This window comes from Panthera leo, chromosome D3 (assembly GCF_018350215.1).
Source record: "Panthera leo isolate Ple1 chromosome D3, P.leo_Ple1_pat1.1, whole genome shotgun sequence".
Lineage (NCBI taxonomy): Eukaryota > Metazoa > Chordata > Mammalia > Carnivora > Felidae > Panthera > Panthera leo.
The window spans coordinates 778,890-803,017 of record NC_056690.1 but is presented as its reverse complement, the minus strand read 5'-3'; the positions used below and the strand labels follow the sequence as shown (position 1 = coordinate 803,017).

At 65.6% G+C, this 24,128-nt stretch overlaps 1 protein-coding gene across 5 annotated transcripts in view; it reads right to left on the bottom strand.

Annotated features, from left to right (window-relative positions):
• GALNT9 (polypeptide N-acetylgalactosaminyltransferase 9) overlaps positions 1 to 24,128 on the bottom strand; it is a 107,722-nt gene that overhangs the window by 26,378 nt on the left and 57,216 nt on the right. For 3 of the 5 annotated variants that reach the window (XM_042911071.1, XM_042911075.1, XM_042911074.1), the window contains 4 exons: positions 14,919 to 15,085; positions 13,170 to 13,344; positions 9,150 to 9,347; positions 3,290 to 3,407 (listed from right to left, as the gene is read on the bottom strand). In XM_042911071.1, coding sequence (XP_042767005.1) covers positions 3,290 to 3,407; positions 9,150 to 9,347; positions 13,170 to 13,344; positions 14,919 to 15,085 — 658 coding nt within the window. The remainder of the gene's footprint in view (positions 1 to 3,289; positions 3,408 to 9,149; positions 9,348 to 13,169; positions 13,345 to 14,918; positions 15,086 to 24,128) is intronic. The other 2 variants (XM_042911073.1, XM_042911072.1) reach the window with 2 other exon arrangements.

The window sequence follows — 24,128 nt, the reverse complement described above, 5'->3', positions numbered from 1 at the left end:
CCAAAGCGGCAGGCCGGCCGGGGGCCGGTTCCCAGAGCAGGCGCCCTGGGCAAGCAGCGTCCGCAGCCCCGAGAATGTGCTGGAAATGCAGATTCCTGGGCCCCGTCTCGCCCTGTGGAGTCCAAATCCCTGGGGTGGAGCCCAGGGGTCTGTGTTTTAAGGAAACCTCTAGAAGATTCAGGTCGGAAAACCGCAGCCTGGGAACCTGGCCCTGCCCTCGGCCCGCCAGCCGGGCGAGCTCCCAGACAGAAGTTTACGGCAGCGCGGCCAGTGGGGCTGTGACTTCAGGGTGCCATTCAGTGAGCCCCGAGGCGGGGTCCCACCCGAGAGGACCCCATTCCCGAGCCACCTGAGCGGAAGCACTCCACAGCTCGGACCCAGGGCCACGGGAGCCAGAAACCCCGCAGGAAGGTGGAGGCGCACGTGTCACGGGCAGGGAGGGCCGGGGACGGAACCCCAGGTGCGCGTGGGCCACGAGGGAGCAGAGGCCGGGTCACGACCGGGCAGCTGGCACTCGGGGCCCAAACCCCGCACCCCGGAAGCGGGCTGGCTGTCAGGAGTGGCCCTGGAAAGCCGGCCCAGCCCCGCCGGGAGCAAAGCCCTGCACGTCAGCCTTCGAACGCGCCCTCTGCTCCGAATCAAAACCCAATTTTATTTTATTTTTTTCAGACCAAAACGAGGCGCTGGACAACTGTTTCCCCACCGAACTTTTAAAAAGCCAACACAGCGGGGAAGCCACTTTGGCAGAGGAGGCCACGGCCCCACGAGGGCCCAGGGGTGGGGCGGGGCCGGCCTCTGAGAACCCCCCACTCCAGGCCACCACCCTGCCCGCCCACGGCCCCTCCACCCTCCCAGCTGCTCAGGCCCGAGGGCTAGTGGGAGACCGTTTCAGAGCCCCCGCCCCCAGCAAGCCCTGCGTGCGCTCCCCCGAGAATGTACCCGGACGACACAGGATCTCGCGGTCCCCTCCCCGGTCCAAGCCTCACCCCCCTGCGTTATCCCAGAAGCCCTGGCCTCCCTGCTCCGGCCCTCACTCGCCCCACCCCGGAGTCTCAGGGGTCAGGGGAATCCCTGAAACGTGGAAGCGAAGCCTCTACCCAGAGCCTCCCGTGCCTCTGGGCTCCCTCAGAGCAGAAGCCAGGCTGCTCTCCCTCCCCCGCCGCCCCTCGGCTGCACGTGTCGCATCTGGAGCACATCAGGCACGACCCTGCCCCAGGGCCTTTGCATCTGCCGTGCCCTCTGCTTGGAACACCCCTTCCCCTGATCATCCGCAGCCGCCTCACGGCACCAAGAGGTCTTTCCATAGACATCCCTTCTGACGGGGGCGGGGGGTGGGTTCCTGACTGATGTCTTTAAAACTGCCCCCTCCCTTGCACTCCTACCCCCTCCCCTGCTCTCCTGCCCCTCCCCTGCAACTCCTGCCCCCCTCCTGCTCTCCTGCCCCTCCCCTGCACTCCTGCCCCCTTCCCTGCTCTCCTGCCCCTCCCCTGCAACTCCTGCCCCCACCCCTGCTCTCTTGACCCTCCCCTGCTCTCCTGCCCCTCCCCTGCACTCCTACCCACTCCCCTGCAACTCCTGCCCCTCCCCTGCTCTCCTGCCCCTCCCCTGCAACTTCTGCCCCTCCCCTGCACTCCTACCCCCTCCCCCACTCTCCTGACCCTCCCCTGCTCTCCTGCCCCTCCCCTGCACTCCTGCCCCCTCTCCTGCTCTCCTGACCCTCCCCTGCACTCCTGACCCTCCCCTGCTCTCCTGACCCTCCCCTGCAACTCCTGCCCCTCCCCTGCACTCCTACCCCCTCCCCTGCTCTTCTTCCCCCTCCCCTGCAACTCCTGCCCCTCCCCTGCTCTCCTGCCCCCTTCCCTGCTCTCCTGCCCCTCCCCTGCTCTCCTGCCCCCTTCCCTGCTCTTCTTCTCCTGCCCCTCCCCTGCACTCCTACCCCCTCCCCTGCTCTCCTGACCCTCCCCTGCTCTCCTGACCCTCCCCTGCACTCCTACCCCCTCCCCTGCTCTCCTGCCCCTCCCCTGCAACCCCTGCCCCCTCCCCTGCACTCCTGTTCCTCCCGGCACTCCTACCCCCTCCCCTGCACTCCTGCCCCCTCCCCTGCTCTCCTGCCCCTCCCCTGCTCTCCTGCCCCTCCTCTGCACTCCTGCCCCTCCCTGCTTCATTTCTACCTTTGGCGCTTCTCGCCAAATGACACACTTCTCTTCTTGCCTCCTCCCTGGAAAGTGAGCTGCAGAAAAGCAGGATCTGTTCCATCTGTTGGTTCCCTCTGGAGCTGCAGGTCTGGCATACAGCCGGCGCTCACAGCGCACGGTAAATGAGGCCCAGCTCCCTGCAGGAAACTCGGGCTCTGGGGAAGGGGCTGGGAGGGTCTCTGGCTGGGAACGCGCTGTCTGAGCACATGGGATCTCCAAAGCCACCTGCTCAGAGGCGTCGTGTTCTGGTTCTGGCCGTTCACACTCTTGCACGTCCTGCCCAGGGTGCCGTCCCCGAGGGGACGTGTGCCCCAGCCACCGACATTCCCCAAAGCACTGGACGAAGCACCCTCCCACGGAGGCTAGGTTGGCCCTCAGCTTCGGGCATCCAGGAGGGAATGAGCTCTGCTACCCCAGAGTCCCTGACCTGCAACCAAGATTCTTCCAGAACTTTCCATCAGTTCTCCAAGCTGCCAGACAAGGAAGTTTGAAAGCAGAGGGGCCACTGGGGTGCGGGGAAGAGGGTGGCAGGGCCGGGGGCGAAGCCTCACGGATCTCAGTCACTCCCCAGGGCAGCTCGGGGCCTCCCTCGGGGGCTCCGCTGCCCGTGCAGCCCCATGTCCTCCCCAGTCCCCAGGGCCTTTGCACAAACTGCCTCCACGCCCACCGGAAACAGCCATGGTGGCCTCAGGTGCCCACGACCCGCATCTGCACCCCTGCCTCCCACATCCAACCAAGACGAGCACAGAACCGTGTGCAGGGCACGCAGGACAGCTCGGGGGCGGGTATCCCGTCGTGGACACTCGGGTCCCTGTGCCGAAGGACCAGCTTCTGACGTTTCCGAGCACGCGTCAGTGCCGCACGTTCGGCGGCAACAAGTGACTCAGGAAACGAAACCAACACGAAACACCGTCCTTTGCTGTCGCGTTCGACAGGCGCCCCGTTCCTCAGTCCCGCGCCACCGTGGGTTCTCGCGACGACTCCCGGTTCGGGGCCTTACGTCCCACGGACCCGTAACCAGCAGCGCACGGCCCGGCCAGCCCCACCGCCAGCACCCCTGCACCCCCGTTCCCAGGGCAGCCCCGGGCACCTACCCTCATGCCCAGCTCGATGTTCTCTCCACCATATACCTCCATGCCTGGGTCCAGCAGCCCGATGTCCCCAAAGTACTCCCGGTCCACCACGAACGAGCAGCCAATCATGGCGGGGGTCCTGGTGGGGGGCAGAGACGGCACGTGAGCAGGTCACAGGTGCGTAATCCTGAGCCCCTGGCTGCCCGGCAGCCAGGAGGGCCCAGGACACGGGCAGGCCCCCCACGGGCTTGTCTTTGCATCCTTCAGAGCCTAGTGAAGCACCCGGCACAGACCAAGTCCAAACGCTAACTGAAGAACGTCGATGGGTGACAGAAACCAGCACTCACCTCAGGCAAGTTAGTGCAGGGAATTTTAAAGAAACCAGTTTTCTCAGTGAGTTGTCTGGTCGCCTGAACGTCCCCAGGCTTGAGCCACTTGCCTGTCTCCTTCATCATGTTGTCCTATCTGTACGCTAGGAGTCGGGGCTGCAACAGGCAGTTGCCTAGGTTGTGCACTGCTCCCCTCGATGGAACCTCACTGATATCAGACTCTCTCTAAATGACATACCTTGAAGTTGTAGAGTGCGCAACCTGTGCAGCTGTGGGCCACAGACTGCCATCTGTTCCATTATTTCTGTAATTACTTACAGCTACACGTTCAAAAAAAGTCAGTAAACGTTGCCTCGTCTTAAGAAACTGTGTCTGTGAAATCACGCGCCTATGTGCTAGCTGTATTTTTTCTACCCACAACAGTGGGTCCCTGGGAAGTGGCCTCACAGGTCACGATGACACAAAGCCGTGGCGAGTAAGAGGACAGCGTCACCGTGGACAGTATCACACGTTTGGTTCTTCACGCACGCACCATTCATTCCTTCATTCGGTCGTGAACTTAGGACACAGTGTGTGTTCTGGGTGGCGAGGATAGAAAGACAAACAGAAAACGTATCTGTAACAAGAAGCAGGTCCAGATGCTGCTGGAAACCGAGACCTTTTAAGCTTTTGCTGAAGGATTTGATCTCAAACAAAGACAAGGACGGTGTGCTGGCAGGCTGAGCGACTGTAGCCTTCTGGGCCCCAAGCGGAGCCAGCAAAGGGTTCTGGTTGTCCTCGAAGGGCCCCAGGCCGCTCTGGCGCCGGGGTGGGCCCCCTAACCCGTCCCTGCTGCTCCTGCAGGAGCACAACCCTCTTCGGCAAAAACAACACCAAAACTTGGTCTCGGTCACAATTTAAAAGCACTTCTGCTCAGCGACTGGGGAGTCAGAAGTCAATGCCCGTCAGTCGTCCCAGAATAACAGGGACATTAAAGAAACGATTGTCCTTTGATTTATGCAAACATCCAATCTGTCCTGTCGTTAGATTTTGGTCACAAATCTAACGGCAACGAAATTTTAATGCTGCCTTTGGCTTTTAATAGCAAGCGTGTGACGGGCCGCGCTCACCGACGTGCAGACTCATTTCTCCCGTTTTCTCAACAGCCGCGGAAAATCTCAGGGCGCTCTCTGGTGAATCAAAGTGCCAAATTCCCTGTCAAGTCTATTATAGCCGGTAACGATTTGTTATCCTTGCTCAGAGTTCCAAAATAGACTTAAGATAAACTCACAAGGTGACGGGAGCAGAATCCGTGGGCGTGGAGTTTACCCGCACGCGAGATTCTGCTGTGATTACGGAACGCGGCAAGGCTCGGGATGCTCTGGCTGAGGGGCTCCCGGGTTTCGGGGGACGTCGTGGGGCGTCCTCGCATCGGGGTCGTCCTGGGGCGCGCGGTGCGTGCCCAGGGACTCCCCCGGGAGAGGTAACAGGCGTGCGAGTGCACACGTCTGCAGCAGACACACGGACACACACGGACATCCACGCCCCTGAGCCGTGAAATTCTGGAGCCCCAGACAAGGGGGGGCTGATACAACAAGGATCCCAACGCGCCCTCTGGCCTCCAGGAGACCGACAAGGGTCAAGGCGAGCCAGCGTGCCCCGGCACCTTGAACAGCACGTGCTCGCGGGCTCGGCCAGGCAACGAGCACCCGTCGCGCCGGGCACACGCTCGCTGAGCGAGCACAGGCACCTGGGAAGTGCGCCACGGGCTGCGACTGGGCGGCGACTGGGAGCCACCGTGCACGCATCTGGCGCCGAGGGCAGGCAACGTGACGCTGGGCGGTCTGTGGGGACACTGGACGCCGGGCCCTGAATCGGCGCCCTCGGAAGAGTCTGAGGCAACGGCTAGAGCGCCAGAGAGGCCCACGCGCTCCGAGAGGCGGTGGGGGGCAGCGGGGACGGCACGGGCGTGTGCAGCGAGCGCCCAGCCCAGCTCGGAGCCGCCGGCCGTGTGGCCTCACGGGGCTGCCCCCCGCCCCGTGCTCAGCCTCTCTGCCCGCGCCCCTGCGGAACCCGATCCGCACGAAGCCGTGTCGCGGCCGAAAGGAGCTCGGCCTGGAGGCCGTCAGCCTGGGGGCTGGAGTGGGCTCGGGGGACGGGACGGGACCCAGTGACCGAGCCTGTGGCCGTGGGGAGCACCCAGCACCCCGGAAGCTCCTCTCCGGAGACCAGCAGAAAAGTCAGACAGGGAACGGCTGCCGTTCCTCCCGTGTAGCTAGAGAAGCGACCACGCGTGTGCGGTGACGTGCATCTGTGTGTGTCTGCACACTTGCCCGTGTGTGCGTCTGTGGGCACTCGTGCCAGTGAGAATGTGTGCACAGGTGTGCATGAGTGTGCAAGCATCTGTACACTCCCGTGTCTGCGTGCTTTTGTGTGCACAGGTGTGTGTGCATACGGATGTGTGTGCGGGTGTGCAGGTGTGTGTGCAGCTGCGTGTGCATGTCGGGGTGTGCGTGCACGGAGGGGGTATGTGTGTGTGCTCCTGTGCAGGTGTGTGTATACTGTGTGCGTACAGATATGTGTGTGTGCAGCCGGGAGTGCATACCTGTGTGCTGGTGTGTGTGTGTGTGTCTGTGTGTATAAGTGTGTGTGAGAGTGTGCTTGTGTGTGTGTGTGGGATTCGGGCCCTCGCTGCCGCACCCGACTGTGGGAGGGGCAGAGGGCTGCGAGTGGCCCCCCAGCCCCGCCCTAAGCTCCCTCCACAAGCTGGAAGCCGGCCGACACCCGCAGGGCCCTCGCCGTCCCCCAGACACACGGGTGGGACTCTGGACGGGTCCTGGGGACGGGAGGCCCTGCCCCGCGCAGGGGTGCAGGGGCGCAGGGGCTCAGGGCCTGGGACGCGGGCGGGCTCCAGCACCGGGGCGTGTGCACAAGTCTCCCCCAGAAACCCAAGCCTTACAATTTCCATCCCTTCTTCTCTCTCCCTCGAGCTTCGAGGGTGAGGAGCGGCAAGAAAATTCCTAAAGTAAACCCTCCGACACCAGCCCCTCGGGTGCGGAGTGAATTCCCGGCACGGCTTTTGACGTGGACGTGTGAGCTGTGTGCTTCGGAGGGGCAGTGGCTCTTCTGGCCAGGACGCAGGAGGCGACAGACCAGCCCGGACCGGCCGCCAGGCCCGTGGAAGCCAGCTCTCCGGTCCGGTCCGGTCCGCGGCGAGGGGCGCCTCCCGCAGGCAGCCGGCCGTGCGCGCTTCCCCTGGAGGGCCTGCCAAGCGGGAGGGCCCGAGGGCGTCCTCCCGGTGGGGACCGGGACGAGGCACGAAGGACCTCGAGGCGGCTCGCCTGCACTCCGCGCCTGCGGGCCCCGAGGTTCCGTGTCCGCGTGCGCCCTCCTTCCGTGAATCTGTACTCTGGTGCGTGAGGCCAGTCGTTCCAGAACCCGGGGGACCCGCCCGACCCTCCGTCACCGACCTGAGCCAAAGGCCCTGGCCCCTGACCTCCAGAGAACATCGCCCCGAGCCCCCAGTTCAGAGCCGCTGTCCAGCACCCCCGGGAAGCCGGTCACTTCTCCTCTCCTGACGGCGCCTCCCTGGACGGTCCTGTGAGCCGCGCCACACAGCGTGGCCGCTTCCGTGTCCAGCGTCTCTGGCTCCGCCCAGGGGCCCGAAGTTCCACGGTGCCGTCACTCGTAGGACAGCTCGTCCCGTTCACTCCGGGACGCGTTCCGGCAGCTGGGCAGACGCCAGCGGGTTCACCTGTCACACCTGATGACACCTGGGGCGTTTCCGTCCCTGAGAACGACGGGGCTGCTGTATGCGTCCGCGAGAGTCTCTGCGTGGACACGGGCTCTGGTTCCTTCCCGGCGGACGGCAAGACGTGCTTTCTACCTTTGTGGAGAACCGCCAATGGCCTTCCGAGCTTTGGCCGACTCGCTCTGCCTGCAGCCTCGCGTGGGTGTCCCGCGGGCCCCGCGCCCTCCCCCGCGCCCAGCTGGCGCCTCTTCTCACTCCGGTTCCTCGGCTTCCCTCCTGACCCCCCGACGGGGTGAGCGTGCTGGCCACACCCATCTCCGTTTGTGGAGAATCTGTTTAAAGCTTCACCTGGAGTTTGACCTCGGGCGTCCAAAGCTCTCAGGTGGTGCTAGGCAGGAGCCAAGTTCGACAAGACACCGTCTGGCCAGAAAATCCCGCTTCGGTGCAGCCCAGGGGGTCCAGGGGCTGCCGGACCTGGGGTCTCTGAGCCCTGAAATGCGAAACGCTAGGCCCCTCTTCTGCTCCTAGCTGGGGAACGCCTAGTGCGTTGTGAACGAAGAAAAGTAACTTTCAAGCCGCTCTTCCTGGCTCCCGGCCCGTCGGTCGGCTTCTGGTCGCTCGGATGGCTCTGCGCCCGGTTTTGACGGCAAAGGCTCCAGAGCCCCAGCTCCTGCTCCTTCCAGCTCCCAGGAGCGTCGAGGGCCTGTCTCTGAGAAGCGGCCGTGGGGACAGAGCCGGGCCCCAGGCCCCGAGGGGACTGCTGCTCCGCGTCCGGGGACCCCTCGTACGGGGCGCCCCTCCGTGCTGGCGGTGCTGTTTTCCTCAAGTCACGGAGGTCGGGGCTCGGGCCGAGCTGTCCATCCCTGCTGTCCGCTGACTTCACTGCTGGACGTCCAGGCCGTGCGGGGGCCTGATTTAGCACCCGTGGCTCTTTGCCAGCAGGGGGTGGGGGCCCGGAAGCCCCACAAGACCCTCCCGAGGGAGAGAGAGCTTCCGAAGGCACAATGACACGTGGTCTCGGCCACTCCCACGCACAGTGACCCGTTTCAGCAGGATTTCGGCAGGGACGCGCCAGCTCGGACAGACAGGAAGAGGGACGGTTCCCAGCCCCTGAAATCTCAGACCCCTGTGGGAGGTCTGCAGAGGCTCTGGGGGGTCAGCGGGTCCTGAGATGGACATTCGTCCCAGGGAACAGGCCCCACGGCTGCGTCCCCAGGACCTGGTCACGGAGCGCGGATTCCCAGGGGCTCAGCACCCCGCGGCCGATGCTGCAAACATGAGCCAGCGCGAGCAGGTGGCGGAGGGCCTGGGGGTGATGGGGAGCGAGGGACTGGGGCCTCTGGAGGCCCACGCCTGTCTACACGGGGCCCCATCCCGGCCGCGGCCAATGGTCGCCTCGCGAGAGTGTGAGCCTTCCCACCTGCCAAAGGGTGCTGGATCTGTGCATCTTGTGCAAAAATCTCTCTGCCTTCACGTCTGGGAGCCGACCTGAATACGTGCATGCATCTGAGGACAACTGTGGGCTCTCCGTCTGAAGCCCTGTCTGCAGAAACCGGTGACTTCTGCGCAGCCACGCCGCCCGGCTCCTCCTGTGTCCCTCCAGGCTTCTCGGTCCCTGGTGCCCCGTCCCCTGTCCGTGTCTGCTTCTCCCCCACGGGCTCCTCCTCTCTGCTCGTCTGCTCGGTCTCCCTCCTTCTGTCCCCACCCGACCCGGTCGCCACTCAGGCCACATGCCGGGGGTCAGCCCCCAGGCCCCCGAGTCCCGCCCAGAGCACCGGCCCCCGGCAGCCCCCGCACCCCCCGCGCCCCGGCCCCGGCTCACCTGATGGGCGCCGCCTCGTCGCCGCGGTCCAGCCAGTCCTGGGGGGGGATGATGTACATGCACCAGAGGCCCCAGTTGTAGCCGTGGGCCGCGCTGGCATACTGCTGTACCTCGAACGTGTCGTACTTGATGTTGTCGATGGCGGGCAGGACGATGCGCCGGCGGTCCTCCTGGATCCGCGTGAGCGCGGGCTCGGCCCTGCGGGGGGGGAGCCACACGCCTGTGAGGAGAGGCGTGGGGGCGAGGACCCCACCCTGTGCCCCAACGAGGGGCCCGCCGCCCACAGGCAGGGTGACATCAGGTGACCGCCGGCCCACGGAGTGCAGGTGCCACGGATTCCCCGCCACAAGTCTGGGGGGGGGGGGGCCGCGGACGTGCCCCGCCTGGGGTCCTGGCCTCCCCTTCCCGGGCTGCCCACAGCCAAGGACTGACACCAAGGACATAAAACCATCTGGGCCCGGGATGCGACACCCCTGAAGGGCAGGCCTGGCTCCAGAGCCCCTGCAGGTCGGCTGGGCCGGCCACTGGCCAGCCTTGCAGCTCAGCCACGCCCTCCACAGAACCCCACTCCCCACCCTCCTTCCCTGCTCTTGTGGAAGATACATTCTCTCACAAACATGAACTGGAGGACCGAGGAAGGGCCGTGCCCTGTTCTAACAACGGAATACATTCATAAGCTTAGAAATAAATCCACGCCTCAGGGAACTTACGTTGGAGGGGACCAGAGAGGTTACCGGGTACTTTAATGCAGTGCACAACCTACACAACAGCATGTGGCAGCCCCGACGGGGTCGGGGGCCAGGCATCAACATAGAAGTTAACGTATGTTAGAAGGTGACAGGTATCGCGTGGGAAGGACAGCAAGGCAAGGGTAACTTGGGGTTGCAGTTTTAAATAGGCGTCTGCGTAGGTTGCCCTGGGCAACGACCAGAAGGAGGTGGGCAGCCGGTGGGTGCCAGGGGGATGGGCGAGGACACAGCCAGCACGGGAGCCCTGGGACGTGCGCCTGGGGAGCAGGCAGGTGGCTGGACTGGAGAAGTGGGGGCAGCGTATGCGGCGAACCCAGAGAGCGGGGCACCAGGGGCGCTCGGGCGACCTCTCTGGGCTGCAGACTCTGTGCCGCGATCCCCGCGGAAGCAGGCTTCCCCCTTGGAGGTGGCCCATCCCCGCGAGGATGAGACGCCACCAGAGCCCAGCCTCTGGGCCGGAGTCCAGCTGTGGTCGTGGGCCGCCTGCTGCTGGGGGACCAGGGCTGGCGCCGTCGGGGGGGACAGGAGGGCCCGGGGTGAGTCACCTGGTCCCACCTGGTGACAGGTGCCGTGTGGCCTTCTTCCCACCCTTCTGATCGAGAGCCGGGTATTCAGCTGTCTTTCGGCTTTGCGAGGAGGACTAATTAATTAGTGTCAGCAAAGTGCCTCAGAGAAGCAAAGCCCTCTGCAAATGTCACGTCTGCTAACAAGGCAGGATCTGTGTGGAGGCGACCGTGGCGGGGAGGGCGGGCGGGGGGGGGGACTATTTGCAGATGGATAGCTGGGTTTTGGGTTGTGGAAGTTAAAGTCACACTGGTTTAAAGTTGCGTCTGATGTGACAGCTCCTGGCTCTCCCAAATGGCTCCTTGGGGGAGCTTGCGATGTAGCGGAGGGAGGAATGGCCACCGAGGACGGCTGTGCAGTGCACAACCCACACAGCACTGGGGAGCGGGCCTGGGTCGGGGGGGGGGGGGGAAGAGGATAATCCGTAATTAACGGCAGAAGGTGATTACACGTGGTGGGAGGAGGGCTGCCTCATGAGGGTGGGAGAGCAGAGAGACGCGGGGGCCAGGAGGCTAAGTCCAGCAGAAGAGACTTACGTCTCTGTGAAACGTGCAGGGTCAGAACCAACCCTTGCCACAAACGCGCGGTCCTGGGGCAGCTGGGATGCTCCTGGAGAGGGGAAGGAAGAAGGTTCCATGGCCCGCGGGACGCCGAGCCCCTGCTGGAGCCAGCTGCTGCTGGCAGGAAAGCACGAGCTCGGAGACCCCGGGGCGCGAGGCCCTCCCGGACAGCTGGGGCCCCGGGGAGCACGCACAGCAGGGCTTGTGCAGCTGAACCGCACAGGCTCAGGACGTCATCCACCCCGCCGTCCTCAATCGGCACATCCCCCCGTTTCCCTCCCGTGGGATCCCGGCGAATGTCTTACGTTGGCTTCGCGAAGCTTAAAAATATGCACCGGGAGATTTGATATAAAAATCGTGAATTTTACGGGGCGTCTGGGTGGCTCAGTCAGCAAAGCGTCCGACTGTTGATTTTGGCCCAGGTCATGATCTCACGGCTCACGAGTTCGAGCCCCACGTCGGGCTCTGTGCTGAGAGCTCAGAGCCTTCTTGGGATTCTCTCTCTCCCTCGCTCTCTGCCCCTCGCCTGCTCGCGTGCGTGCTCTGTCTCTGTCTCTCTCTCACACACAAAATAAGTAAATAAAATAAACTTAAAAAAGAATCCTGAGTTTTACTTTGTATTGAAATGGGCACGCTGGCCACCCTGGGCTGACTTTTCCCTGCGGCTCAGCCCCCCCCATCCCCCATCCCCCCTCCCCCGGCTCAGTGAAGGACCCACCCGCTACGGTTTAACCTAAGGGTCTTGAGAGCAGAGCATCCTGCATGACGAGGGTGGCCCTAAATCCAATGACAGGGGCCCGCCTGTGAGACAGAATAGAGACACACGCTAGGTATGAGGACAGAAGAGGCCAGAGGACGAGGCGGGACCCTCCCCGGGTGCCTCCTGGCGGTGAGACACCTTGTGTCCCAGGATTTGGAGTCGTGTCTGCTGTTTGAGCTGCCCGGGGGGTTGCGGTCACTGTTCGGCAGCCCCAGGACACTGACACTTGGGGTCGGCCCTCCCTCTGCCCGTGGGCCACTCCCGACACACACACCCCGTCGTCTAGAGCGTCCCCTCGCCTCCCAGGCAAGCACCGATCTGATCCGGAGGGTCTGGAGTCCGTTGCCGGCAGCGGCTTCTGCAGTCCGGGCAACAATCCCCGCACCCCGGCCGCGCTCCCGGCTCCCGGTTTGAGACCAGGAGACAGGCACGCCTCCCCTGCCCCCGCCCCGCCCACGCCGTGTTGGCAAGTTGGACTTCTGACCCTGACTCTTGTTCTCTGACCTAGAACATTCCCACCTCCCAGCTACCATAAGGTCCTGGCTCATCTGCGCAGGGCCCAGCCGCCAGACGAGAAGTTAACAGCTGGCACTTTCCAGAAAACTCTCAAGCACTTCCCGCTGCTCGGCCAAGACACCCACTGTGAGGACGTTGGTGCGCCACCTGCCTCGGGTCGGCGAGGTCTGGGCCACCCCCGGGTCCCCCCTGGCTGTGGATAATTCGCGGGACAACTGACGCCATTCCTAAGGCATCGCTGGCCGCCTCGGAGATGGAGAAGGTGTCGGGGGCCCAGGCTCCACGCCCGGCTCGCATGGGGACCCCTGGGTCGCACCCGAACACCCTAGGCCACGCAGACCTGCACTTCGTGCAGCTGGCCCGGAGGCCACGCTGAGCATCAGGCCTGCAGGGCAAGCACAGGCCCAGGGCCAGAGCCCGGCCTTCCCGCCGCGGTGCGGGGTGGAGGTCACACGTCTAAGTCCCTCCCTGGCCGAGTCCCCTGCAGATGTCTGGGTTGGAGGCCCACTTCACCCCCTGCATGGTGACGAGAGGGTCCCGCGGGGGATGAGAAACTGCTCCCAACTCGTGCCCGGTGCCTTGGGCAGCTAGCCTTGGACAGCACGTGCCCACAGCAAGTGCCCCAAAGCCGTGTGTGCTCCCGGATCCGAGCCCACACCGGCGTGCTCGTGCTGTGCCATCCTGCTGGCCAGTCCCAGTCCCTTTGGGAGCGAGGTGAGGGCACGCACAGTCCTCACGTTCAAGCGTCCCGGGCCGTGTGCCCCACAGATCCCCTGGGCCGGATCCGGATGCCGGGGGCCCCCAGGCTCATCCTCCCGGGCTCCTGAAGGGAGTCCCTAAAGCCAGCGCCCCCCCCGCGCCCTGCCCTCACCAGCCCGTGCCGAACTCCACGTGGGCGTCGAAGAAGCCGACCACGGGGGCCGTGGCCGCCTTCCAGCCCTGCAGCCGTGCCCGGATCAAGCCTTCCCGCCGGCTGTTGCGAACGATCTTCACCAGGCCCGGGTACCTCCTGTTGACGTACTGGTCCAGACTGGTCTTGAGCTCCACTGCAGGGACACAGAGACGCCTCATCGCACCCACACCTCGGGAGGGCTCTGAGATCGCCCCAGGTCGGCGTGGGCAGGCTGGGCCGCTGCGAGCCCCGGGCCCGTAGTTCGCTGCCGTCGAAGAAGGCCTGCCGTAGCGGGTTGTGACTCAAGGGGCTGGGGAGACCGCAGAGCCGCGAGACCCCAACCCGTGTGGCTGGCACTCCAGCAGGGGGACAATAAACAGAAGACGGCCAAACGGGACCGACTGGACAGAGGCGTGTGTCACCGGGATGGGAGGAAACAGGACTGATTCACTCAGCCGTGAGAGGGAGGAAGTCCACAGATGGACGGATGGGGGATCACGGTGTGGTCATCCACACCGTGGAATATTCAGCCACGGCCAGGGGGAAATCCTGACCCCTGCCACGACACGCATGAACCCCCAAGGACATGACACCCAGTGAAATAAGCCAGACAGAAACGGACAAACACTGAGTGACCCCACTTCTCCAAGGCCTCCAGGGTCGCCACATTCATAGAGGCAGAGGGTGGGGTGGGGGTGCCAGGGGTGGGGGGAGTGGAGGGGGTGAGTGTTCAGTGGGGACAGGGCTCCAGGGTGGGAGACGGAACGCTCTGGAGACGGACGGTGGGGAAGGCTGCACAACAGTGTGGGTGTGCTTCCTGCCCCTGAGCTGCGCACTTGCTGTTTAGACGGTTAATTTTATGCTATGAGAGCTTCAGATCGATAAGTTATTAAAAAATTGATGAAGGCACGGACAAAAACAGGAATCGACTTGAGGAAACTCCCAAAGGTAACAACCTGGAGCAGGTTAGGGCCGCTGGGAGAAGAGAAGGGGGGCTGCTGCTGGCGGCTGGGCAGGGGCCACCCCCCACGCCTGGGCCCCGAAGACACCTGTCCCCCGCATCACCGACCCTACGGGACCCCCCAGGGAGGACAGCCGGTCCTTCCCGCCCCATCCTGCCCTTGGAGGGCTCTGGAGGCATCCCCCAAGTGTCCCCTCCGCAGCACAGAGGAGAGGCCACCATGATGCGCCCACGGGGACCTCAGTCTGGGGGCCGCCCGTGGCAGGCTCAGGCTTCTCGCTCTGCTCCCGCCCAGGAACCGGTGCCTGGCGGGTGTGGGAGGTGGACGGGGGCCCCCGCCCGTGAGCACCAGCCCTGCTTCTCCCCGCAGACCCTCGCTGGAGCACAGGGCCCTGCACGCACAAGGAGTGACAGGTGAACTCGGCCTGTTGGGCTTTTCTGGACAACGTCTGCGGGGAACGAACAGAGCCCCGAGTTCAAGTCCACTCAGAGCCTGGAATGGGACCTTATTTGGAAAGAGGGTCTCTGTGGATCCTGAGAAGAAACCCTCCTGGATTTGGGGTGGCCCTAACGCAAGGACAGGTGTCCTCCGAAGAGAGGCCCCCAGCAGGGAGGCCACGTGAAGAACAGGCACAGGTGGGAGGGTCGCGTGAAGGGGCCCGCGGAGCCCGGAGAGGGGGCGGTGGGCAGGACGCTGGCCTGGCGCCTCCCGGGAGCGCGGCCCGAGCTCCTGCAGGCCATCGGCGAGCCTCGCAGGCCCCACTCACCGCTGTCACTGTTGTCGTCCACCAGGATGACCTCCTTGAGGAGCCGCGAGGGCGTGCGGTTGACCACGCTGTGCACGGAGCGCAGGATGACGGAGAGGGCCTCGTTGACGAAGATGAAGACCACAGAGATCTGGGGCAGGTCGGCGGTGTGGGTCATCTGTCTGCACCTGCGGGAGACACGGTTCACGGGCACCGGTCAGCGCGGGGCACGCCCCCCTGGCCGGGTCTAAATCTCACACCCAAGGGCAAGGCCGCAAGCGGGGACGCCCGGCCTCCGGAAGACGTCTGTCAAAAGGCGCGTGTGCAGCTCTGAGCCTCAGCCCTGCACCGGGGTGATGCTCTGCAGGGGTGCAAACAGCCGCTGAGTTGCTGCGGACGAGGGGTCTGCAGGGACGGCCTTGTCGGGGCTGAAGGTCATAGCCTCGGCCACACATAAGGACAGAGTAGCACAAGGGGGGGGGCACACACAGTTCTCCCCAGTGTCTTGTCTTGGAGGCTGGGGTGGAGTGGGGTCCCGGGAGTGGGATGGGGTCCTGGGGTCCTGGGGTCCCGGAGGTGGGGTGGGGTCCCGGGGGTGGGGCGGGGTCCTGGGGTCCCAGGGGTGGGGTGGGGTCCTGGGGATGGGGTGGGGTCCCGAAGGTGGGGCAGGGTCCCAGAGGTAGGGCAGGATCCCAGGAGATGGGGCGGGATCCTGGGGGATGGGGTGCGGTCCTGGGGTCCCAGAGGTGGGGTGGGGTCCTGGGGATGGGGTGGGGTCCCGGAGGTGGGGCGGGGTCCCGGAGGTAGGGCAGGATCCCAGGGGATGGGGCGGGATCCTGGGGGATGGGGTGTGGTCCTGGGGTCCCGGGGGTGGGGCAGGGTCCCGGAGAGGGGGTGGGGTCCGGGGGGTGAGGCGGGGCCCCGGGGATGGGGCGGGGTCCCAGGGAGGGCGAGCAACATCTCCTTCTTCCTTGTAACTGGATGACGCCCGTTTATGGGGAGTCTGAGAAGGCGAGGGGCTGTGATGTCATGAGCGTCGTGGAATAAAGTCACAAGGGGACAGAGGGAGACGAGCAGGAGCGCAGTGGAACCGTCAGAAACACGCTGACGGGAGGAAAGAGACAACCAAGTAAACACGAAATAAACATGGGAGGAAGCCAGCCAAGTGCGTGTGCCTCCGAGCTTCGTGTAAATACACCCGGTCCCTTCTGATGGCAGAGGCCACTCGATTAAGGTGGGCACACCCATGCTCCCACGCCCACACTCCACAGCCACTCACACTCGCACACACTCACACACAGCCCGACTTCCCTCCTGCCCAGTAAGTGCAGGCTGGGGCCACCAGCCTTTCCCGGGCCGGTGCAGGCCCAGCGCACGGCTGGAGCGACCGAGCGGTCTGTCGACGCCACGTGGACGCAGCCCAGGTGCACAGCCACGAGGATCCGTCACTCAGGAAAACGCCATCTGATGAGAAGCCTTCACCCCACTTCTCCCTGGAGGAGCGAGGTTGCAACGCACGACTTTTATGAACTCGCACGATGGGTCCGACACAAAAGACAGCGGAGGACGGAAATTCGTCTGGGGGTGGCAGCTGGTGGCAGGAGGCAGGGGAACGGAGGCGTGCGGTGGGCTGAGAGGCCGGCCTCCCCGCACCTGCTCCCTGCCATTCACCGTCCTCCCGCGCGGTGTCCCTCACCTGTCTGCAGTTCGGGGTCCCCCCACCGAGAGCGGGCTCCTTCTCTGCCCACAGCCCGACAGCATGGAGCTGGGCCCGCACGCACGAGTCCCTTGGCACAAGTCTGTGAACACGTGGACGCCCTGCTCGCGGGCCCTGACGTCTGAACGTCCCCTCCGTCCCAGTTGAGTTCGTCCCGGCTGCTCCTAGGTGTGGGGGAAGCCAGGGCTGCTTTCTCTGCCCGTGCAGGGGGATCTCTCAGGTGGCCACTGGGTCACGCGTGGCTGTCCCAAAGCAGTGTGCTTTCACAGAGAAAGGGGAAGGGGTGGGGCCACTGGTGGGGACCCTGGGGGCTCTGAAGACTAGGCGGCCAGGGAGGAGCTGTGACCGACCCCGTGGTAAGTTCAGCTCTGCCTTGTCAACTGGGCCGTGTAACAAACACCACCGACCGAGGGGCCTAAGCCACAGGTATGTGCTCTTAACCATCTGAAGGTGGGAGCCCAGGTCCAGGGATAGGGCGGGTCCGGGTGCAGGTGTGGAGGGGGGTCCGGGTGCAGGTGTGGAGGGGGGTCCGGGTGCAGGTGTGGTGGGGGTCCGGGCGCAGGTGTGGTGGGGGTCCGGAGGGGGGTCCAGGTGCAGGTGTGGAGGGGGGTCCGGGTGCAGGTGTGGAGGGGGCTCTGGAGGGGGGTCCGGGTGCAGGTGTGGAGGGGGGTCCGGGTGCAGGTGTGGAGGGGGGTCCGGGTGCAGGTGTGGTGGGGGTCCGGGCGCAGGTGTGGTGGGGGTCCGGAGGGGGGTCCAGGTGCAGGTGTGGAGGGGGGTCCGGGTGCAGGTGTGGAGGGGGCTCTGGAGGGGGGTCCGGGTGCAGGTGTGGAGGGGGGTCCGGGTGCAGGTGTGGGGGGGGGTCCGGGTGCAGGTGTGGGGGGGGGTCCGGGTGCAGGTGTGGGGGGGGTCCGGGTGCAGGTGTGGAGGGGGGTCCGGGTGCAGGTGTGGAGGGGGCTCTGGAGGGGGGTCCGGGTGCAGGTGTGGTGGGGGTCCGGGCGCAGGTGTGGAGGGGGGTCCGGGTGCAGGTGTGGTGGGGGTCCGGGCACAGGTGTGGAGGGGGGTCCGGGTGCAGGTGTGGAGGGGGTTCTGGGTGCAGGTGTGAGGGGGGTCCGGGTGCCGGTGTGGTGGGGGGTCCGGAGGGGGGTCCGGGTGCAGGTGTGGAGGGGGTCCGGGTGCAGGTGTGGAGGGGGGTCCGGAGGGGGGTCCAGGTGCAGGTGTGGAGGGGGTCCGGGTGCAGGTGTGGTGGGGGGTCCGGAGGGGGGTCCGGGTGCAGGAGTGGTGGGGGTCCGGGTGCAGGTGTGGAGGGGGGTCCGGAGGGGGGTCCGGGTGCAGGAGTGGTGGGGGTCTGGGTGCAGGTGTGGAGGGGGGTCCGGAGGGGGGTCCAGGTGCAGGTGTGGAGGGGGGTCCGGGTGCAGGTGTGGAGGGGGGTCCGGGTGCAGGTGTGGAGGGGGGTCCGGAGGGGGGTTCCGGGTCCAGGTGTGAGGGGGGTCCGGGTGCCGGTGTGGTGGGGGTCTGGATGCAGGTGTGGTGGGGGGTCCGGGTGTGGCAGGGCTGGCTCCTCCCAGGCCTGCCCTGGGCCTATAGACGCCATCTTCCTGCCTTGTCCTCAGTGGTCCAGCCTCGGGTGTCTGTGTCCTGCTTTGCTCTCCCTGGGGACTCAGTCGGACGGGGCAGGCCCACTGGGGACCCCACTTCACCTCATCACCTCTGTAGGGTGCTGCCTCCACACACGGTCGCATCCTGCGTTGCTGGGGTCAGGGCTCCCCCGTGTGGGTTTTGGGGGACACAGCTCAGCCCACGAAAGACCTAAGGATGGGGAGGAACCAGCCACGAGAGGACCGGGGGACACGGGGCCCCTTTCCGTCCTCCAAGACGCTGACGCGGCCGCGAGTCGGGGGTTTATTATGGCGCGGCGGTGCAGGGGCGCCGGCTCTCGGCCCCTCGGCCGGTGGGGGGCCCTCCGAGGTGCCTTCCACATCCTGTGGACGTCCCTGCCAGGCAGCCCGCTCTTCATCGTGCGTGTGGATGGCGGCCACTCACCTCAGAGCCACGCCGCCTTCACGGGACGGAAGCGGTCCCGCCGCAGGCTCGCGCCCCTGCTGGTTTCTGAAACACACACGGGGCCCATAGGCTGCAGCCACTCTGGGGACAGCACAAGCCTCCCAGGAGAGCGGGCGACAGAACCTTCCGGATACACTCTCCATTCTCCGCCGGGCAGGTACATTCGGCAGGAACAACCCGTGGGGCGGAAAATCAACCAAACTGGCCCGAGGGGGTTCGCCGGGGCGTCGTGGTTTTGGGCGCACTCGGCCAGGGGCTCAGAGGACGTGGCAGGACCCCGCGGGAGCCCCTTTTCGCTGCACACCTTCCTCTGTCCCGGTCTCCAGCGCTGGGGAGGCGTCTCTTCTCCAGGACCCGCGGGAAAGCCCCCTGGGTCTCCTCGGCTGACCGGGGACGCGCTGCGCTTGGGCCAGTCGCTGTGGCCCGAGGAAACTGCTTGGCTTACGCTCGGTTCACATCATTTCCGGGGTCCCAGAGTCAGGAAGGCGCCTCGCCAAAACCACCGTCCAGAGCCGGGAGCTGGTCCCACGGAAGACGGAGGAGCCCGCGGCTCTGCTGACTCCCAGGCTGCCACGCCGGGGCTCCCTCCCCGGATTTTCCCTCTGCGCTCCTGGCGGGAGGAAGGCGCCCTACTGTGCTAACGGCTCGTCCCGTGGACTTCCACGCTGAAGTCTTCCCAGTGGCTGTGGGTTGAAAGGTGCCAGCCTCCTCCAAAGAAGAGCCCGCGAATGCGATCTTTGGGAATAGGGACTTTGCCGACGCACTGACGTTATGGATCTCGGGGTGAGGACGTGCTGGGCTTCGGGTGGCCCAGATTCCAGGGACAGGGGCCCATAAAGAGAAAGGCAGAGGGAGGTCTGAGTCGGCTGGGCCTGCTGCCGGGTCTGAGCACGCGCCACCCGGCGGGAGGCCGGCACGCTGTGGTCACAACCCAGGCTCTCCGGGCGGGCGTCCCATCAGGCAGATAGATGTGAGAACGGGCGGGTGCCAACAAACACAGTCCGCCACCTTCGCCTCCGACGGGGCAACCCAGGAACGAGGTGCGCTGGGGCGTCGTCGCGAGTGGCACCTGACCGCCGTGAGGAGCAGGGAGGGGCGGGGGCGCACGGCCAGGGTCAGATGCGGTCTCTGCTCAAACACCGGGTGAGCAGAGAGAGCAGGCTGCGTGGCCCAGGGGCTGTGAACCGAAACCATCTGCATGGAACACACGGGAAGGGAGGACGCGGCGGGGGGCAGGGGGGGGGTCCGCGGGGAGCCTGCGTGGGCGTCGGGACAACGCCTGGGGCCAGGGTAGCGCACCCCCGAGTTTCCGGCTGACGGAGGAAGCTGGTGCTCTCAGCTCGGGGCTGGGCAGCCTGGGGACACACGCTGCTGGGCTGGGTCGGTTCTCTGGATAACCTGAGGGCGCTCTGTTTTCTGGACTGCGCTCTGGGGGCCTGAGGTGCACGGGGGACCTGCCGTGTCATGGCATTCACCGGGTAATCTCTCCGTCTTTGCCTCTCTGCCTCAGAGACCACGGTCTGGGAGGAATTCTTCCCACGAAGGATGGTGCTTCTTGAGATTCTTTCCACTTCGTTCTTCCAGCAAGAGTAAGTCCCATTCGGGAACTAGAAAACCGACAGGTCACATCTGTTACAGGATCTGGTGCATCCAGGTGGCCTTTGTAGAAATGGTCCATTGATCGTGGTCACGACGATTGTAAAACACGAGATAGATTAACACAGAGCTTGGCAAACACGGACACTTCTAAGCCTGGGTGTGACAGAAACTAAGCCGGCATCATCTCCTGTGCGTGGGCTGTCCCCTCTGAGCCCAGTAACACCCACGTATGTCTGTGAGTGACTGCAAGATAGCCCGGGGAGGGGGGACACAGCTGGGGGGGACACAACTGGGGGGACACGACTAGGGGGACAGCCAGGGGGAGACACGGCTGGGGGACAGCCGGGGGGATGTGACTGGGGGGGTAGCGGGGGATGACATGACTGGGGGGACAGCCGGGGGGGCCCCGGCTGGGGGGACAGCCCTGTGGGGCACAGTTGGGGGCTGGCTGGGGGGACAGCTGGGGAGGACATGACTGGGGGGACAGCCGGGTGGGACACAGCTGGGGGACAGCCGGGGGGATGTGACTGGGGGGTAGCAGGGGATGACATGACTGGGGGGACAGCCCTGTGGGGCACAGTTGGGGGCCGGCTGGGGGGACAGCTGGGGAGGACATGACTGGGGGGACAGCCAGGGGGGACACAGTTGGGGGTCAGCCAGGGGGATGTGACTGGGGGGGTAGTGGGGGATGACATGACTCGGGGGACAGCTGGGGGGGCACAGTTGGGGGCCAGCCGGGGGGTGCATGGCTGGGGGGCCAGCCGGGGGCGACATGACTTGGGGGACAGCCAGGGGGGACACAGCTTGGGGGCTGTGGGGGGGGGCACAACTGGGGTGACAGCCTGGAGGGGGGCACAGCTGGGGGGACAGCCTTGGGGAGGGGACATGGATGTAAGGACACCCTGAGGGAGGGACAGCTGTGGGGACAGTCTGGAGGGGGACATGACTGGGGGACAGCCCAGAGGGGCACATAGCTGTGGGGACGCCAGCACCCGCCCACGAGGCCCGTCCCGCCCCGCCAGGGCTCCCAGGGTGGGGTGCAGCCACGCCGGCCTGCCGTGCACCCTCAGGGCAGCCCGGGCTGGCGGGGGGGGCCTCGAGCGCTGCGTGTACTCCACGCTGGCCCCGTCACGGGGCAGGGACGCTGGCCCCACAAGGACACAGGCAGGACACCGTGGGCCTGGTCTCCATCCAGGGACTTGAGCGGGCAGTGGTGAGGGGGCCCGCAGACAGTCGCGACCCCCGCAGGCGTCCGCGGGACGGAGGCAGCTAGTGCTCCCAGAGCACGGGGCCTCCCCCGGGGCCACCGCCGCCTCCCCACCGCGCTCACCCGCACTTACGCGTCTCGCCCGTCGCGGACACGCACAGCTTGCGAGTTGTTTGAATTAGAAGCGTGCCGTGCATGCCGCTCGTGTCGGCCCAGCACAAACCTGCATTAAAATCATCTCCTTTACTCACAGCGCGACCCCCACCCCCCCGCCCGACACAAAGCCCGTGGAAAACACTGAGCACACAGAAGGCGCCGTCATCCAGCACAGGCCCGGCGCGACGGCTGGGGAAGCGGTAAAACCCACGTCTACCGTGTGGGAGCGTGACCACGACCTATGTCCGGGGGCTGCAGCTCCCGGGGCTCTCCTGCGTCACCCGGCTCTCCTTTCCCCTGGGGACAGGCCACATGTCACCTGAGGCAGGCTGCCCTCACACCCGGCTCCTTCCACCAAGCGCGAAGCTTCCGACGCCGCGGGACCGCGGCTTCTTTCGGGACCGCGCGGCCGAGCCATGACTCGGGGACCCTGCCGTGTGCTCCTCCACGGGTGGCCCTGGTGACTGTCACGTGCTTCTGCTCTCCACGCCCCCCGCCCCGTCTCTTGTTCTCGCTTAAGCCAGTTTGAGGTGGGTTTTCTGTCACTGGCGACTGAGGGGGTCCCGACCTGGCGCTGGCCCGAACGCTTGCCGCGTGCACCATGGGGACCTGCTTCCCTAAGGTGCGGGGTGCTGGTGGGGGGGGCGGCGTCTCACTGCCCCCGTCTCGACAAGGCTCCATCCACGGGAGCTGGGCTTTCTTGGCACAGGGCTTCGTCCCCAGCCCGCCCTCAGCCAGCACGCAGACAGCCCCCGCTCGGGCCTCCCCTCCGTGGGGGCAGGGAGGGTGACGCCTGCTAGCCCCTCGGCTGAATCCTCGGCCAGCCCCGGGGCCTGAGACCAGGGCGTCCCCACAATCCTGAGAGGCCAGACGCTGGGCAAGCCAAACGACACCGGAGTAGAGAGGAGCAGACGAGCATCCCGTCCTCACGGTTGACAGGGCAGACGGACAGCCGGCCCAGGGAGGGGTCTGCAGGGACTTCCAGGAAAGTTTTCTCTATTCTTGAACAGAGACAAGACGCAGGAACATGTTTGTTCTAGCCCGTGGGGAAGTGGACCTGTGATGATGTGATACCCGGAGCTGCTGCAGCCACGTTGTGACCATGCGGGGAGAAGCCCGACATTCTGAATGCGGCAGAGCAGAGAACTGGGGAGAACCTGGGTCCCTGACTCTGTCAGCCGCTGCCAGTCAAACCACTGTGGACCCTGACTGCAGACTTGTCCTGTGAGGTCAGGGATCTCGTCATCATGCAGCCACTTCTGGCTGAGTTGTTGTCTCGTCTGAAACTGTTGTCATCGACAGAGAACATCCGCTCTCTCTAGGGAGACCCCACTCCTCCCCGGAGTGTCATCCAGCCCGTGTACCCGAAACACTGTCACGCACAGTCAGGCGCCGTGGCCACCCGGCTCACCAGCGTCCCCGAGCGCCTCTCCGCACGCAACGCACCAGGTGCTCCCACGCGGAGTCACCAAGAGCAGGAAGCCTGTTTTTAGAGCCCCGAGCTAGCACGGAGGCAATCCGACCGCCACGCGTGGGTGTTCTGGGGGCCGCTGGCGGCCGGCCTACAGGCTCGCGCCAACCCCAGGCGGCACCAGCCTCCGCCGGACCCCCCGCAGAGCCCCGAAGGCCCTCAGAGCCCGTCCCCACACGCCCCGTCCAGGTCCGGCCTCTGAGTCCACGAATGGGAATGTAGCTTAAGTGGGGAATCCGCTAAGCACATGGGCGCCCAGCCCACGGGGTGGGGGTGAGCGCGAGTGTCTCAGGTCCCTGCGGCAGAGGGCTGGGCTTCGTGCCGCAGCGGCTGCGGCTGTGACTTCACACCCCCACCTGGAGCCGGAGAGGCAGGAAGTCCTTAACCGCAGAGACGTTTCTAGGAGGATTTATGAACCCACAGAGGAGCGGGGGTGGTGCCGAGGCTCTTGAAAGCCTCCTCCGAGGTCTCGGGGAGAACGCGTGGCGGGCACGTCCCCGCCGGCCTCACAGGAAACGGGGCCGCGGCAGCGACACTAATGGAGATTGATGGGGACGCCCTTTGTGCCGCTGGAGGCATAACCGCAGGACAGAGAGGGAATGAAGTGTGGCGTCCCTCCCGGGGGAGCAGCGGGCTTCGCCTCCTGACATCGGGACACGTCCGTCTCCTGCCGGAGGCGCCGCACGCACCCGGGAGGCTGCACCTTCGGAAGCCGTGACGGATGCTTCTGGGAACAGCCGTCCGGAGGCTCTCGGAGGTGGGTCACCCGAGGAGCGTCTCCTCCTCTTGGTGGCCGCCTTCCTGCTCGCGGCACCGGCCCGCTGTGTGTGACCCGCTCCCACCCCCGTCCCACCCCCCTGGGAACGCCAGCAGGGACACGGAGTCCCGGACGAGCGAGGCCGCACCCCTGCTGAGGGGACACAGAGGCAGAGCGGCCCCCGCGAAAGCAGCACAGGACAGCCTCTTGTCTTGAGGTCCTGTCTTCCCCAGACCGAGTCCATCCGTCCGTCCAGGCAGCCG